The following is a 16,405-nucleotide window of genomic DNA, read 5'->3' as shown; positions in this document are numbered from 1 at the left end:
GGCATTCCTCCCAGCATATCCCCTCCCTTGCCAGAGGTAATTGCCATCTTGGATGCTGTGCCAATCATGTCATTGCTTTTTTTATTCCTTCAAGTTTCACCACACGTAGATGCATCCTTAAACAATTTATTGTTAATTTAGCCTGTTTCTAAGCCCTTTGGGTTATTTTGTATGTCACCTACTGTGATTTGCTTTTTTTTTGTGCAACGTGTTTTTTGGGAGCTCCATCTCCGTCCTTGTACTTGGTTTAGTCATTTTCATGGCTGCTTGGACGTCCATGTATCAAGATAGCACAGTGTTGCTGCAGGCTGGCTTTGTTATCAGTGTTTTGCCGTCCTGCTAAGAACAGTCTCACATGGATCTTCTGGCACATGTGGCTGAGAGAATCTCTAGAGGATGCACCTAAAGGTGGAACTGCTGGGTTGTAGGTTGTGCAAATGTTAATCTTATGAGGTAATCCAAGCTGTTTTCCTGATATGCACCAATCTGCTAATTCACACACCCACCAGCAGTGGTGGGACTTTGTATTAACACCTTGTCTTGCTAGACTCTGGTTTTTGCAGTGGGATGGTACCTCACTGTGGTTGTGTTTGTTTCTTATGAAGATGCTGTTTCTCCCTCCGATCATGCCTCTGCCTCTAACCATCCATGACTTCCACTGCATCCTGAGTAACACTGAAACGCCCAATCGCATCTTAGAATGTCACCGTCTGTCCCCAATGCCTCACCTCCTCCGCCACGTCTCCTTCCACATCTCCATTCTACATTCAATAGACACACTCAGGTTGAGGCTTAAGAAAAGTGGGCCCATTGGTGGCACTCTGGACATGAACTCCAGCCCATGTGACAATGGATGCCCGCCGCTCTCATTTTGTACAGGTGGCTGCCAAGCTGCCCAGTAGAACAGGGGGCAGGCCAGGCTCCCCAGTGGAGCAGGGGCTCTTGGCCCTCTGATGTGTGGGTGGGCTTATTGCTGGGGGTTCTAAGTCTGAGCCATCCGCCCACCTGGTGAGGGCTGGGATGGGGTCAGGGACGTTGCTCAGGCGAGGAGGACAAAAAGGTGCCCACAGAATCCGGATGCCGACTCCAGAAGGCGTGCCCAACACTCTCAGCCATTCAGTCCACTTGCCACAGGTCAGAAATTTATAGCGACTTCATAAAAACAGAGATTCGAGGTGGGGTCAGGAAGGGAGCTGGGGAGGTGGGTGGATATTTTACTGACTTCCCCTTAATTGCTGTAATTAAAAACATGTAAAGAGGGGACTTCCCTGGTGCCGCAGTGGTTAAGAATCCGCCTGCCAATGCAGGGGACATGGGTTCGAGCCCCGGTCTGAGAAGATCCCACATGCTGCAGAGCAACTAGGCCCATGCGCCACAACTACTTAGCATGCACTCTAGAGCCAATGAGCCACAACTACTGAGCCCGCGTGCCGCAACTACTGAAGCCCACGCGCCTGGAGCCCGTGCTCCGCAACAAGAGAAGCTGCCGCAATGAGAAGCCCGCGCACCACCATGAAGAGTACCCCCCGCTCGCCGCAACTAGAGAAAGCCCACGCGCAGCAACGAAGACCCAACGCAGCCAAAAATAAAATAAATAAATAAATTTATTAAAATAAAAAAAACATGTAAATAATCTTTTTGTAATGACTTCACTATTATCATTAGTGGTTAGCACAGCTGCCTTATTAATTTCTCTTTAGAACCCAATTCACAGCCCCTCTTTGGGAAGGGGGATGAGAGCCAGGGGTGGGGCCTGCCTGGCCTGGCCTGAGCCAGTCCCTGTGGAACAGGCTGCTTGAAACCCCAGGACAAAACCCTCCCACCCCGGGATGCAGAAACAGCCAAGGAGGGAAGATGAGGGGTTTGGAGAAGCATCCATACCCCATCCATCCTCAGAACAGTGAGCATCTGTGTGTCTGTGTAAAAGAAACAGACGGAGGGACAGACAGATGCAGGAGGTCTGTAGGGCACAAATCTGGGAGAGGCCCAGGACTGGGATGGACGAGGAAGGTGAAAGATTTAAGGAGGTACCCACTGTCAGGGTCCTGCAGGTGCACGGTGAGTCCCTGAGAGGGAGTGCCTCCTTAAATTCTGCATCCTCCTTGCCTCACTTGCCTCACCCTGGCCCCAGCCCTGGAGAGCAGAGGTGGCGGCTAGGACCATACCTCCGAAGGTAGGATGAGAGAGGTTGTGAATGTTTATTCCAGGACGCCTTCCCTGGTTGGCCTGGCGGAGAGAAGACGTGTACACTCTGCCACCCCGAGCGTTCCCTGGGCTGGGCGCCATTTATGATGGTTCGTGTGCACTGACTGATTACTTATTGTGAGCACCCGGCCAGGTAGGTACTAATATTAACATTCCTTTTTACACATGAGGAGGCAAAAGCACACAGAAGTTAAGTAATTTGCCCAAGGTCACACAGCTAGGGAGAGGCGAGGGGGATCTGAACTCAGGGTCCATGGCTGGGTCCATGGCTGGGTCCACGGCTCCACTCTACGGCTGCTGGTGGCAAGGCAGGAGAAAGGAGATGGTAGAAATCCTGGCTGTGGGAACTTGGGTTGTCCTCTGACCTTTCTTTTAAGAGCCCCAATCTTTTTGTTTTGGGCTGTACCACGAGGCACGTGGGATCTTACTTCCCATACCAGGGATAGAACCTGCACCCCCTGCAGCAGAAGCACAGAGCCTTAACCACTGGACCGCCAGGGAAGTCCCTCCTCTGACCTTTCTGAGCCTCAATTTCCCCATCTCAAGATGTGGCTTCCTAGACATGCCTTCCTACCTCTGAGGCCTGTCCTAGGGACCCACGGAGGAAAGAGGGCACATCTGCACAATTTCACCTGAGGGCAGAGTGTTTTGGAGGCTCCACTAGCACCTCCTTAGGGACGCAGGTGTCCAGCTTGGACCTGTGATTGTGACTGTTCTGAAGGCTCTTGGGCTCGTGCATATCTTTTCGGGGAAACAGAAGCCGTGCTTCCTTCTCTATCTGCACCCCGGCCCCCTACTCCCCAGGTGTCCGGAGCCCTAAGCTAGTCACCGACTAGACTGGGGCCAGAATCCACGGTTTCTCCCTCGCGTCCTCCCAAGGGTCGTGCCCTGGCACACAAAGAACCCGGAAGCTAGCTGTAAGCATTTTTCATCTGCTCATCTCTGCTGAGAGCAGAGAAAAGGGGTGACAGGTCAAGGCCACCTGGTGGCGTGAGATGGCCTTCAGCCTAGGTGGGGGCCGCATCTACTCACAGGGCTGTTTGGACACGAATTCTTACAGTCCAGGGGTGTCCCTCTGATTCTCTTTGACCCCTGGCCCCAGCAGCAACTGCCCTCCCCGCAGCTGGACACCATTTTGATTTTTCTCTTCTCGCCCTCAGGCAGCAGTGTGGGGAGGTGTGGACTCAGTTCATGGCTTCGGCTTCTGCCTCTGGTGCTTCCTAACTGTGACTCTGGCGAGTCCCCTCAGCCACACCGAGCCTCAGTTTTCTCATCTGTAAATGGGGTGGGGGCTTCCACTCTGCAGGCTGGGATGAGGTGGGGATGGGGGAAGGGCAGCGAGTTTCCCTTCTCTCCCACTGTGGCCACCAGGGCTGGGCGAAACCTCCATCTGTTAAGATAAGTGCTTTTCTCAGCTGTCAGACAGAAGTTTCTAAGGCTCCCCTAACTCTTGCTTTAGGGCCCAAAGGGCTGCACAGGGCGCTCTCTGCTTTGACGGCGCTCTGGAGGACAGAGCTTCAGGCTTGCAAAGCGGCCCGGGGCAGATGAGGCTGGGGTCTTGGCACCGGCCCCTGGGTACCAGCTTAGGGAGCTGCACCTGGTGGTCAGGAAGGGCTGAACTTGGGTCTCCCCACACCGCCCCTTTGGCCCCTTCGAGGTGCCCCGTGCTCTCTGCCAGGGGCCTGTAACCACATCTGCACAGCTCAGCAGCAGCAACACCATATGTAGCCCGGTGGCCACATGGTGACAACCATGGTTGTAACTGTGCCCAGAAGGTGCCTGGAGCCCAGGGTGACAGGCAGCTCTGAGCAGCAGGGCAGGGATGCCCCTGTGAGAGGTGGTGGAGGGGAAGGGGCCGGGCTGGCCGATGGCCCAGGGGACAGTGGCAGCTCCTTGCTCTGCATCTGGCCAGGACAACTTTTGCTGGAAGCCATTCCATTCTGTGGTCTGTTTCTTCCTTCTTTAAAATGATAATATAGAATGTTCATTGTAGCATTTAGTCTCGCTGAATCAAAGTGTATTATCTGTAGGCATTGGCTAGGTGCATTGGTGGATACGGGCTCAAGGAAGGGCAAAGCCTAGGGGCAGGTAGTACTAGATGCACATTACAGATGAGGAACCTGAGCTGGGTGAGGCTCAGAGAGGGTCAGTCACTTCCCTGGGGTCACACAGTGACTGAGGGCAGAGTTAGGATTCGAATGTGGTCCGTCCAACACGAAAGCCTAACCAACACTGTTAGGCACCCTCCCTCCCAATCCTTCCCCCCTGACTGGATCTCAGCACTGCAGAGTCCCAGGCTCCCTCATGGGTTTGGGCCAGGCCCCCTGCATGTCACCGCTACCTGGGGTCATTCCGGCCAGCATCACCTGGAGTGGTCCAGGACCCTCAGGACCCAGAGAGCCTATAGTGTGTGTGTGTGTGTGTGTGTGTGTGTGTGTGTACGTTGGGGGGACACCCCCACCTCGAGGGTCTGTGACTGGGCAGACAGTTAGGGCGTTGGCTACCTTGAGTCTCTGCCATCTGCTTTTCACCCCCAGGTCGGTCTGAGCCCTTCTCTGCCACATGCAGGGAATACCAGGGACACCTGAGTCCTTAACAAAGGCCTCTGCCCTCCATCAGTGCACGGGCTCGCTTGCTCTGCACATGGGCCTGGTCACAACCCATCCCTCCGCTTGGGGGGCAGGAGGGTACCTTTGGGTCTGGGGACAGGATCCATACACATGCAGGCCCGGTTTCAAGGGAGCATCCTCATGTGAAAAGGAAGATGCCTATGGTGGGAGAGGGGTCAGGGGCTGAGTCCTGGGTCCTGGATCCCTACCACAGCCAAGGAAGGAAACATCTCAGCCACACAGACACTGCTTCTGTCCCTTTCTCTTTCTGATCAGCGGAGCCAGCCCAGGGGAGACTCATGTCATCTCTGTGGCTTTCAGCTCCAGAAAGTTCTATCATCTCCTGTGAGCGAAGGCTTTGGAACAGACACTCGCCTGCTTCCCCCGACAGCCTGGACTGGCAGGTGTCCTGAAAGCTATTTTCAACTGCACACACACACACACGTTCTCACGTGCACACAGGTGAACAAAGACGCCGACCAATCCAGACACACACATTTGCACAAACACATGCCTGAACCCACACCCACCCTGGAGTGCACACAGACACACGCCTGAGCAGTCTCTCTGCAGGCTGACGCACGGCTACCCCTGCACTGCTGGACTCTGGGCACCGGCTAAATGAAGCTCTGTGGGAGCCCTCCAGCTGGCTGCCAGCGGCCCTGATCCATCATTTTAATTCGGGCCCTTTCCACTCCTCTGAGTAAGCTGAGTTGCCTTTAGTGCTGATTTATGGGACAGTCAGTCCTCCACTTCTGATTACGGTTGTTTTCCATAATTATTATAAACACTCTCTGCCCTCACTTGAGGTTTTCTTCTCGATTTCTCTGCCCCACTTCTCTCCAAGTAGCAAGCTCTCTCCTGCGCTAAATCTGAGTCAAGCCCCAGTGGGCCCCAGATGAGAGGGTGTCCTTTTTTAAAAAAAAAAAGTTTCAGGGCTCATTAAGGCGTTCCACACTCCCGTGGCCCACGGTGCAACCTTGGACCTCTCCCCCTAAAAATCCCAGAATGAAACAGCCCATAATGAGGCTCATTTCTGCTCATTTCTAAGGCAGCTATCTTAGAATGGGGGGCAGGTCTGGGCAGGTCTGGGAAGGGGATACTGAGTCACAGGGGGAGGGGGTGGATTGGTGCGCTGGTCCCTGAGATGCCCTTGCGTTCTTCTGAGGCTTCCCTCTTGTCCTCCATCTGAGGGAGCCCTTTGGGGCTTGGTGGCAGTGGAGGAAGTCTGTTACCCCAAAGGCTCGGCGAGGGTCTATTACCTTACCCTCTGCGTGCCTGGCCCTTTCAGGAACCCTGACTCATCAGGTCCCCTCTCCCTCTTAGAGCTACGGTACCCACACCAGCCATCTCCCAACGCCTCCTGAGACCGTGGAGACCCCCAAGCTGTTACTGCTCCAGGGCTGAGCAAGCTGGAGGATGGAAAAGTTAAGGTCATGGCGGGGCCCTGGGAAATCTGCCAAGAAGAGCCCGGGAAGTCTGCCATTACGAAGATCCCCCAAGTTGGCGGCCAAACCCAGAGGAGTCCCTTGAAGCAGGTGACAGGGCCTCCTTTTCAAAGCAGAAGCAGCTGGCCCCATCTAGAGAGTGCTGAACTCATAGCCAGCAGATGTGTGCCACGTGTCAGCGGTGTGGCCTTGAGAGCTCTTGCCACCTCTCTGGGCCTTGGTTCCCAGATGGCGGGAAGGGCCACCATTAGCACCCAGCGAGTGTGGAAAGCCACAGCTGGGATTTGGCTCTGCCCAGCGTGTGGCCGATGGGTGACGACTCTGCGGATCCTCTCCCCCTTCACGCCCTCCCCCCACCCGCCCCAAGTCCGCGTTGTACTCACAGGCCACCTGGACCTCGGTTTGCCGCTGCAGCAGAGCGCCCATCCGGTTACGCACGATGCAGCGGTAGAAGCCGGCGTGGGTACGGTCCAGGCTGGTGATCATGTACCTGGGGGCAGACGAGACAGCCAGTGAGCAAGTCGGGCAGCTACAGGGATGCAGAGGTCAAACCAGGGTCAGAGGGCAGAGGTCGCCACATCACCCTCTTCCATAATGAAAGGTGCCAGGGAGCCCTTGGCTCTACCATGGGGGTCACAGAAGGGTCCTTATTAATAAGAGGTCCCTCCCAAAGGCTTTTGCTCAGCTGCCCAGGAAGGAGCCTGCACTTTCCCAAGGACGGGAGATGCTGTGCCTGAGCCCTTGACTGTGGCCGTGACCAGGCCTCCCAGGACTGTTTTGGGTCTGTTGGAGGCTACTGTCCTCCCCTGCCTGCGACCTGCATGACTTTAGCCTCCAGGCATTTTCTTTAGCCTGGACCAGGGATACGCCATAAATGTTAACTTAAATGGATGTATGTTTGTTATAAAGCAGAAACTAACACACCATTGTAAAGCAATTATACGCCAATAAAGATGTTAAAATAAATAAGTAAATAAATAAATAAATGGAGGCAGGGAGAGTTACGTTTTCCCAAACACTTTGCATCATTCCATGCTTAGAGTTGCAGACAGCTCCACTGAAGCTCTGTGAAGGGAAAAAGGCAAAGCCATCTGGGCAGGGCAGGTTGGCTTTCTGTACGTGTGGGCCCTGAGGCCAGAATGCATGAATCCAAGGAGGCTCTAGGGTATCCTGCTTTGGGAGCACGTCACTGGCCTGAGTGCTGCAGAGTCTGGTGTTGGGGGGAGGGCAGGGGGAGAGCAGGTGTGTGGGGCGCTAACCTGGCTGGGAGGAAAGGAGGAGGCCAGGCAGGTCAGCGCAAGGAGCTTCTGGCAGCGAGACACGGCAGATGATGGGTGCTCTCTGGTATGGAGGGGGCTGGTTCCCCTAGCACCCATCTGGTGATCACCTTTCTGATCCTTGGGCAGTGAATGGCCCAGCAGGGACCTCTGAGGATCCAGGGGCTTGTGCCTAGGAGACCTCCCCTGCCCTTGGGTGTCCTAGGTTTTGCCAGCTGACTTGGTGAACAAACTTACTGCCACCTGCTCCCAGGCTATGCCAACCCTGGGACAGGGCAACCTTATTTGTAGGATTTGACAAGTTTTCTTTTATGTGAGCTCTAGACAGTGTCCATCAGCATCTCAGAATGATGAAACAACTACCACTTTCTGAACACCACCTATGCTTCAGATGCTGTATTCAGTACTTTTCATTCATTTCATTTCTTTTCTTTTTTTTTTTTGGCTGCGCCACGTGGCTTGTGGGATCTCAGTTCTCTAACGAGGGATCGAACCTGGGGCCCCTGGCAGTGAAAGCGCTGAGTCTTAACCACTGCACCACCAGGGAATTCCCTTCATTCATTTCTTTATTTCACACAGCAGTTCCCAGACTACTGGATATCATGGACCAGTAACACTTAAAAAAAATGGGGCCAGACATAAGATTGTCTTACTTACGGCCAAGTAAGACCATTAAAACCAATCGACCAAAAAGCAAACCGGGAAACAATCAAGACCAAAAAAAAACGAAAAAAAAAAAAAAAAAAAAAAAAAAAAAAAAAAAAAAAAAAAAAAAAAAAAAAAGGGATACAGGCACGGAGAGAAAAAGGAATAGAAATGGTCAGTATTTTATCTAAAAAGGACATTTTTGAGATCACAAAAAAAGAAATGTAATCTCAGCATCAAAGCAATTTTAACACATTTTAAACTGAAATTTTATGCCGCATCCACGACACTAGCTTCACTTTTCTCACTTGATGTGGACAGGTGCAAATTGTCGTGGGTCTGAAATTGAGAGTCTTTCACCTAATCTCCCTGCTAACGCTATGGAGGCAATACTTTTATTAGCTCCCCCTCCCCATTTTAGAGGTGAGGAAATTGAGGTTCAGAAATATCACATCATTGACCTGTGGTCTCACAGGCAGTAAGAGGCAGGGCCAGGGTCCCAAAGAACCTTTCGGACTCCAAGCCCAGCTGCTACCCTGTTCAACACGGACATCCCACCCCAAAGGGCCCCACCTTCCATCCTGGGACTGCACGAGCCCCAGACTCACGGGTGGCTGTGTGCCAAGCCTGCTCTGGCTCTGCATTAATATCCAGAACCTTCTGGCTGTCCAAGTCTCTTATCTCTGCCACCGGCTGCAGCTCTTATCTGTCCTTCGTTAATATGCACAGCGTGATGATGGGGAGATAGCGGGTACCCAGGCTCTGGCAAATTTCCTATTCTCCCTCTATTCCGTCCTCAAGCCCATCACAGGCTCTCTTGACTCTGCCCCATCACTCCCTGGGGGAGAGGGGGGGACAGCTCTGGGTAAACTGTTTGGGTCTTAAAAGTGATGGGGTGACCCAAGAGGAAGATGGAAGGAGAGATTGTCTGGAAAAGCTCTCTATCTTTGAAAATGGAATCAGATATTATTAAAAAGCACCAGGGAGAGGAAAATGAACAGCAATGGCCAAACACAAAAAGATGCTCGGCCTCTGTCACAGTGAAAGAAAGTCCAGTCAAAAACAAGACAATATTCACATACCAGATTGCCAAAAATTTTCTTGTATGATTACACCCATGGCAAGAGTGAGGGGGTAGGGAGGCTGATCTCAGATTGGCTGATGAAAGTGTAAATTGGTCCAGGCTTTGGGGCAGAATCGATCAAAGTAAGAATATTCCAGTCTTTTGACCCAGAGGCTGTGCTCCAGCGAGCTGGTCTTTCAGATGTACTTGCAAAAATGTGACAAAAGGGCTTCCCTGGTGGCGCAGTGGTTGAGAGTCCGCCTGCCGATGCAGGGGACACGGGTTCGTGCCCTGGTCCGGGAAGATCCCACACGCCGCGGAGCGGCTGGGCCCGTGAGCCGCGGCCGCTGAGCCTGTGCGTCCGGAGCCTGTGCTCCGCAACAGGAGAGGCCACAACAATGAGAGGCCCGCGTACCGCAAAACAAAACAAAACAAAACAAAAAAAAGTGACAAAAAACAGGTATGAGGATGTTCACTGTGGCTTTGCTTGTAATGGCAGAGACAAACGAACAAAACCCAGAAGCAGCCATCAAAACTGTTCTGTCTCATCCATCAAAAATGGAATTGAATCGACTAATGATGCTACAGCCACAGAATGAATGAAGAACACCTGTATGGGATGAGACAGAACAGTCTCCAAGATGCACAAAGCATGGAAAGGAAGTCGAAGCTGGAGACGGCGGATGTTTATGGAAATTAAAAACACGAGAAATAAGCTAAATAGTATCACAGCTGAGTGTTAGGGACATGAGAGATAATGTATTCTTATCACTTGATAAGTTGTTGTTTATTGATACAGGCTACCAAGCCCTTAGTCTAATGTTTAGGATCACGCAAATTGACCCAATAAAAAGAATTTTGAGTTTGTGAGCCAAAAAAAAAAAAAAGTCAAAGAACAGTGTAAGTGTTATGATACCATGCAGGTAAACTGGAATAGTACATATTTGTATATACCTGCACATGCATAATCATATATACCCTCTAGCATGGACATACAATTTTTCCGGGATGGATACTCCAAAACATGTGATCTGCCTTGTGGGAGAGGTATTAGGAACGCAGAAGGAGGGAAACGTCTACTTTTCGATTTTACGTCTTTCTACGCCATCAGAATGTTATCGTTCGCATATGTTGCTTTTATTTTAAAAATAAAATTAAAAAATGCGCTTTGAGCATATTGTGTCAGGATATATTATAAAAAAGACACCAGGGACTCCTTGGATCTGGGTTTGTTTGCTGACGTCAGTGATGTGTGGTGAAATTTAAACTTTAATAAAAGTTGATTTCTGCAGAAAGCTCTAGTTCATTTGCTTCAGCCAGGAAGCCCCAGGCCCCATCTGGGGCCCCGAGGAAGGCCAGCTGGGTGCAGGTCTGCCCCACCCTGAGGTCAGTAGAGGAGGCCTGGCTCTGGGCCTCCCCTCGGCCCCCACTGTGGGGAGGTGGGCATCCTTGTCTGAGCATCCTTGGCCGGGCAGAGAGCAGGGTGCAGCCCCCCTCCCCGGGCTGTCTCTGGCGTTCCCCTCCCTGCCTGGGAGCACTATTTTTGGCTTGTAGGCAACTGTTATTTAAAGTAACCCTTCTGGGCTTCCCTGGTCGCAGTGGTTGGCTCTGGGCCTCCCCTCGGCCCCCACTGTGGGGAGGTGGGCATCCTTGTCTGAGCATCCTTGGCCGGGCAGAGAGCAGGGTGCAGCCCCCCTCCCCGGGCTGTCTCTGGCGTTCCCCTCCCTGCCTGGGAGCACTATTTTTGGCTTGTAGGCAACTGTTATTTAAAGTAACCCTTCTGGGCTTCCCTGGTGGCGCAGTGGTTGGGAGTCCGCCTGCTGATGCAGGGGACGCGGGTTCGTGCCCCGGTCCGGGAAGATCCCACATGCCGCGGAGCGGCTGGGCCCGTGAGCCGTGGCCACTGAGCCTGCACGTCCAGATCTGCTAACAGGGCTTTGGGGATGGAAGGGAGCCGCCATGCTCCCGCCGGAGGAGGGGGTCCTGGGGGGTGCCCAGGAGCAGAGCAGGAGCTGGCGAGGTGGCAGGTGAGGCCCAGGACAGGTAAGACTGTCCTCAGAGCCCTGGGAAAGCAGGGGGCGCCCTGGACTCTTCCCCACACAGCGTGCAGACATTTGTGTAGTAAAGGAGGCAAAGGCCCTTGGAAGCCGGTGGTGGGGTGCGGCGCTTGGGCACGCTGGGTGCCCCCCGCCCCGGGAGGCTGCCGGGTGGGTGGTGGGCTGTACGGCAGTGGATGGAAGGAGGAGGAGCCCCTGCCTCTGATGACAGAACATGGGGGATAAAGTGATGCTGGGTCCAAGATGCGGGTCTACACACCCCTCCTTTCTGCCTCAACTCACCCCCTCACCGGTGGACAGGGGTGGTGGGGACTTTTCGAGCACTGGGTCCCCCCGGCCACAGTGCAGGGCACGAGCAGAGGCGCAGGGGGCACAGGCCCTACTCAAACGCGCAGGGGTCTGCAGCAGCTGCAGCATCCAGGGGACAGCCGGGCATCGGGCTCGTAGAGATCCCGCCCCCAGGGAGTACAAAGCTCCCCTTTGGCCCCAACTCTACCAAACACCCAGCAGTTTCTAATGAAAACAAGCCACTGTCACCTCTCCACGTGCCTCTCCTCAGCCCGCAGGGAACATCTCTGGTTTCAGCTCGCGTGTTGCGTCCGGGAAGCCTTCCTGAATCTCCTCTGGGCTACCCCAGGGTTGCCCCTGCCAGACCTGGTGCATGTGTCACGATTTAATGTTCTATGTACTTGTATGTGTGTCCCTGAGGCCAGGTCTCGTGTATTGGCATCACGCTCCTTAAGCATCATTCCTAGAATAATACGTGCTTCTGTGAACACCCTCTGGATGAGTGAATGAAACAGCCGGTACTGAAGGCCAGATCATGCCCCCGAACGGTGTCCACATCCTACTTCCCAAAGCCTGGGAGTATTTTACCTTACAGGGTATGATGGTTGAATTGGGTACCCCCAGAGACGTGTTGAAGTCTAACCCCTAATACCTGCGAATGTTACCTTATTTAGAAATAGGGTCTTAGCAGACGTGATCAAGTTCAGATGAGGTCAGGAGGGTGGGGCCTTGATCCAATATGAATGGTGTCCTTATAAGAAGAGACACAGACACACAGGGAGAAGGCCATGCGGTGACAGAGGCAGAGATCGGAGGGATGCAACCACAAGCCAAGGAGGCCAGGATTACTGCAACACCAGAAGCTGGAAGAGAGGCATCGAATGCACCTCCTCAGAGTCTTCAGAGGCAGCGATCGTGGCCATATGAGCTTCCAGAAGGAGAGTAACCCTGCTGACACCTTTACTCTTAGGACCTCTGCGCTTGAGAACTGTAAGAGAACGCATCTGCGTTAAGTCACAAAGTTTGCAGTTATCTTTTACAGTGGCAGGTTTCCTCCAGGTGGGGGATGGAGCGGGACCCAGGAAAAGTCTCTGTGACAGTGTGGGAGGGCTGAGTGGGTGGGGGATGACGGCGGATGTGGTCCATTCTCTGCGGACCACCGGAGGGCTGGGGCTGAGCTGAGCTGGATGCAGCACTGCCTGAAGGCGGCTGCTCAGGTGAGACACAGCCTGTGGGCTTGGACGACCACCTTCTGATGGACGGTTCGTTTCAGGAGAAGAGATGATGCAGGGCCTCCCCTCCCTGCTGCCCCTGTGCTCCCCGCTCAGCCGGGAAAGCCACGAGGCTCTGACGGATCCCGGGGCCCCACAGTCAATGAGAGGGACGGCCACTGACACGGAGACGGCCCTGGCTCAGATTGGCAGGGGGGAGGGTGTCTGCCCGCCCTGTGACCTCTGGCCGATTAACTGCCTTCAGTGAACAAGGAAAAGGACTTCACTAAGGATTTCCATCAGCCAGGTGATCCCAACAGACCTTGGGTGAGAAGACAGGGAGGGGGAGGCCTGGAAGGAAGCTGAGGGGCCTGAGAGGGCCCCTCTGCACGGGTTGGGGGTGGGCGGAATGCCGCTGCTGGGGAGTAAGCAGGGTTCCTCCCTCTGATAACAACAGTCACAGCAGCATCGGGTTCTGAGCATACACTTGACAGCCGTTGTCTGGTTCGTTCCCACATTTACAGAGGTAGAGGGCTGGGGGAGGGACTCCTATCCCATAGTAGCCGGGGACCAGGGCTCAGAAAGGTTGAGTAAGTTGCCCGAGGTCACCCAGCTTAAGGGCAGCAACTCGAGATTCAATTGCAGGCCCATCCGACCCCAAACATGTCCTCGCCCCGCACCCACCTCCTGGCCTGTCCGGGGGCTCAGCAGAGCTCTCTCCTCACACCCCAGAAACAGATGCCTCACGGGCGCTGCCCAGACCTTTACTTGACCCAGGAGCGCCCCTCAGAGAGATTCGCCTGCTGCCTGAGAGGCCAGGGTAGTGAGGTCTGGGGATCATTTTGCAAAGTGGCAAGTGACATGGGACATCACATTTTCTCACTGGGAGCAGAGAGGGATGGAGAGACAGAGAAGGCAACACTTGTCCAGGGCACAATGAGTTTAAACTTACAGAGGTGCCCGTTCGGATTTTTAAAAAAATGACTGGGAAGGAAGAAAGCCTGAGTTTGAGGTTATTTTACAAAAATCATAAAGAAAATAAAAAGACAGAAGGGTGAGGGTGGACGTGTCACCTCTCGCTTTGCTCACAATGATGCTCTAGAATCTTCCCCAGTGCGCCCTGCTTTCTCCACCTCTGGCGGGTAGGGCTGGGGGAAGCCTTTCCATCTGCTCTCTAGGCTTCAGGGCCCACAGGGCCGCTTTGTCCAGGCTCCTGGCACCTGGCTGAAATTCCATGTGATCCCTTTTCAAGCCATCAGAAAGAAAGCAAATTAAAACAAGCCAATAAAGAGCCTGCATGGAAATCCGGCCTCATGGAAGCAAGTTGCCTGTGCTTTGTGGCCTAATGGTTTTGCTTACTGCCCGCTCTCCCCAGCCTGCCGTGTGTCTGGGTGTCCACGGGAGATGCTGCTTTTAATGACCTCTTAGCCCTAGGGGGAGTGGGCGAGAGAGCAGCCTCTTAATCACACCTGGGCAGGTGTGATTAACCTCCACTGTAGGCGGGGTCCCTGCTGTGAGAGGCCCAGCTTGTCTGGGGGGCACTGGGGCATCTGGGGGTGCATCTGTCCTCATCCCCCACCTACTGACCCCTCCCACACCGTCTAAGTGACTTTTCCTGGCCCTGGCTCCGTCCCCAACCTAGAGGAGACCTGGCTGTATGAGTTTCCTAAAGCTGCTGTAACAAATAATCACAAACCTTGCGACTTAAAACAATACAAAGTGTTCTCTTACAGTCCCGGAGCTCAGAAGTCCTGAAATCGAGGCAGGGGTGCGTTCATTTTGGAGCCTTTAGGGGAGGAACCTTTTCCTTTTGCCTTTCCCAGCTCCAGGAGGCAACCTGCCTTCCTTGTGGCTCCTGAGCCCGCATCACTCCAGCCTCTGCTGTTCTACTCACATCTCCCTCCCTCACTCTGACTCTGCTGCCTCCCTCTCAGAAGGACCCTTAGGATCACATTGGGCCCACAGGGTAACTCAGGTAATTTCCGCGTCCCAAGGTCCTTCCCTTAATCCCAGCTTTAAAGCCTGTGTTACCATCCGCATGAGTTTGCCAGAGCCAAGTGCCACACACTGGGCATCTTAAAACCTCAGACATTTCTTCTCTCACAGTTCTGGGGGCCAGAAGCCTGAAATCCAGGTGGCAGCAGGGCCACGCTCCCTCTGAAAGCTCTCGAGACGGAGGCTTCCACGCCTCTTCCAGCTTCTGAAGGCCCCAGGAGCTCCTTGGCTTGTGGCCGCATCACTCCCATCTCTGCCTCTGTCTTTCCGTGGGCTCCTCCGCTGTGTCTCCATCTCCACATACCATCTCCTCTCTGTGTCTCTCCTCCTATAAGGACACCACTGCCGTATAACGTCATCTTAACTAATTACACCTGCAATGAGCCCATTTCCAAATATGGTCATATTCTGAGGTCCTGGGGGTTTGGACTTCAACATCTGTTTTGGGGGACAGGAGGAGGGCTGGTGGAGGCTGTGGGCAGTGGAAGGCAGAAAGGCTTTTGGGAGGTGGTCCCGTCCAAGGCAGGACAAAGCGGGAAGGCGAGCCTGGGTGAGGGGTGCCAGGCATGACGAGTAGATATCAGAGAGAGAGAGAGAGAGAGATTCCTGGGACCGTGAGGATTTGGGGCTTTTCTCCGAAGGGCAGTAGGAATTTGCTGAGGGTGTTAAGCAGGGATGCAAAACAGAGGCTGGCCAACTACAGCCCACGGGCCAAATCTACATCCCATCGCCTGTTGTACGGTAGGCATACTAAGAATAGTTTTTATATTTTTAAATATTTGAACGAAATCAAAAGGAGAGTCCTGTTGCGTGACAGGTGACAATGATACGAGATTCAACTTTCAGAGTCTGTAAATAAAGCTTTATTGAAACCCAGCCACGCTCATCGTGGACGAATTGACTGTGGCTCCTTCTGCAATACAACCATGGAGTTGAAAAGCTGCAAAGGAGCCTACGAGACCGCAAAGCCTAACACAGTCACTATCTGGCCCCCTACAGGAGAGGGTTTGCCAACACTTGGAGTAAAATAAGCAGATTTACTCTTTACAAAGTCTGCTCCGATTACAGGGTGGACGACCAACTGGAGTTGGTCTAGGCCGTGGAGTGGGAGGACAGATGGGTCTTTGCCATAGACCAGCGGGGCTGACCAGGGAAGATGGAGCCAGGGAAGGTGGACAGTGTCTGCCATGTTGGCCTCGGGAGGGAGCTGACTGGGGGGCAGTTTGCACAGGCACAGCTGGCTGAGAAATTGGAGGCAAGCAAGAGAAGAGTGCAAAGGTTTGGGCCACGACAGAGCAGAATGGATAAGTAGAGAGTGGATGTGGGCAGAAGGAGGGGCTTCATTCTATTAAAGGTGGGAGAGACCTGAAAAAGTCTACAAGTTGGTAGAAAGTTCGAGGGAGACGTAGAGAGACGGGGTAAGTGATGGATCATACAGATCCTGCAGGGGTCGGGAGGGCCGATCATGTGCACAGAGGAAGGACCATTGGAAGAGAGGCCGGGAGCGGGCATGGTTCACTGAGACAGGGCTCCGGAAGCAGGAGGGATTCCTCACAACGGCTTCTCGTTCCTCCAGGGAAGGGGGTGAGGGAAGGGGTGTGGGCTGG

General features: G+C 53.6%; 1 protein-coding gene across 1 annotated transcript in view; it reads right to left on the bottom strand.

Annotated features, from left to right (window-relative positions):
* Nucleotides 1–16,405, bottom strand: part of SDK2 (sidekick cell adhesion molecule 2) — a 266,728-nt gene that overhangs the window by 102,332 nt on the left and 147,991 nt on the right. The window contains exon 3 of the mRNA XM_007454389.1: nucleotides 6,646–6,752. Within this exon, the coding sequence (XP_007454451.1) occupies nucleotides 6,646–6,752 (107 nt within the window). The remainder of the gene's footprint in view (nucleotides 1–6,645; nucleotides 6,753–16,405) is intronic.

This window comes from Lipotes vexillifer, unplaced genomic scaffold (assembly GCF_000442215.2).
Source record: "Lipotes vexillifer unplaced genomic scaffold, Lipotes_vexillifer_v1.1 scaffold518, whole genome shotgun sequence".
Classification (NCBI taxonomy): Eukaryota; Metazoa; Chordata; class Mammalia; order Artiodactyla; family Lipotidae; genus Lipotes; species Lipotes vexillifer.
This window is presented reverse-complemented; position numbering and strand designations above follow the sequence as displayed.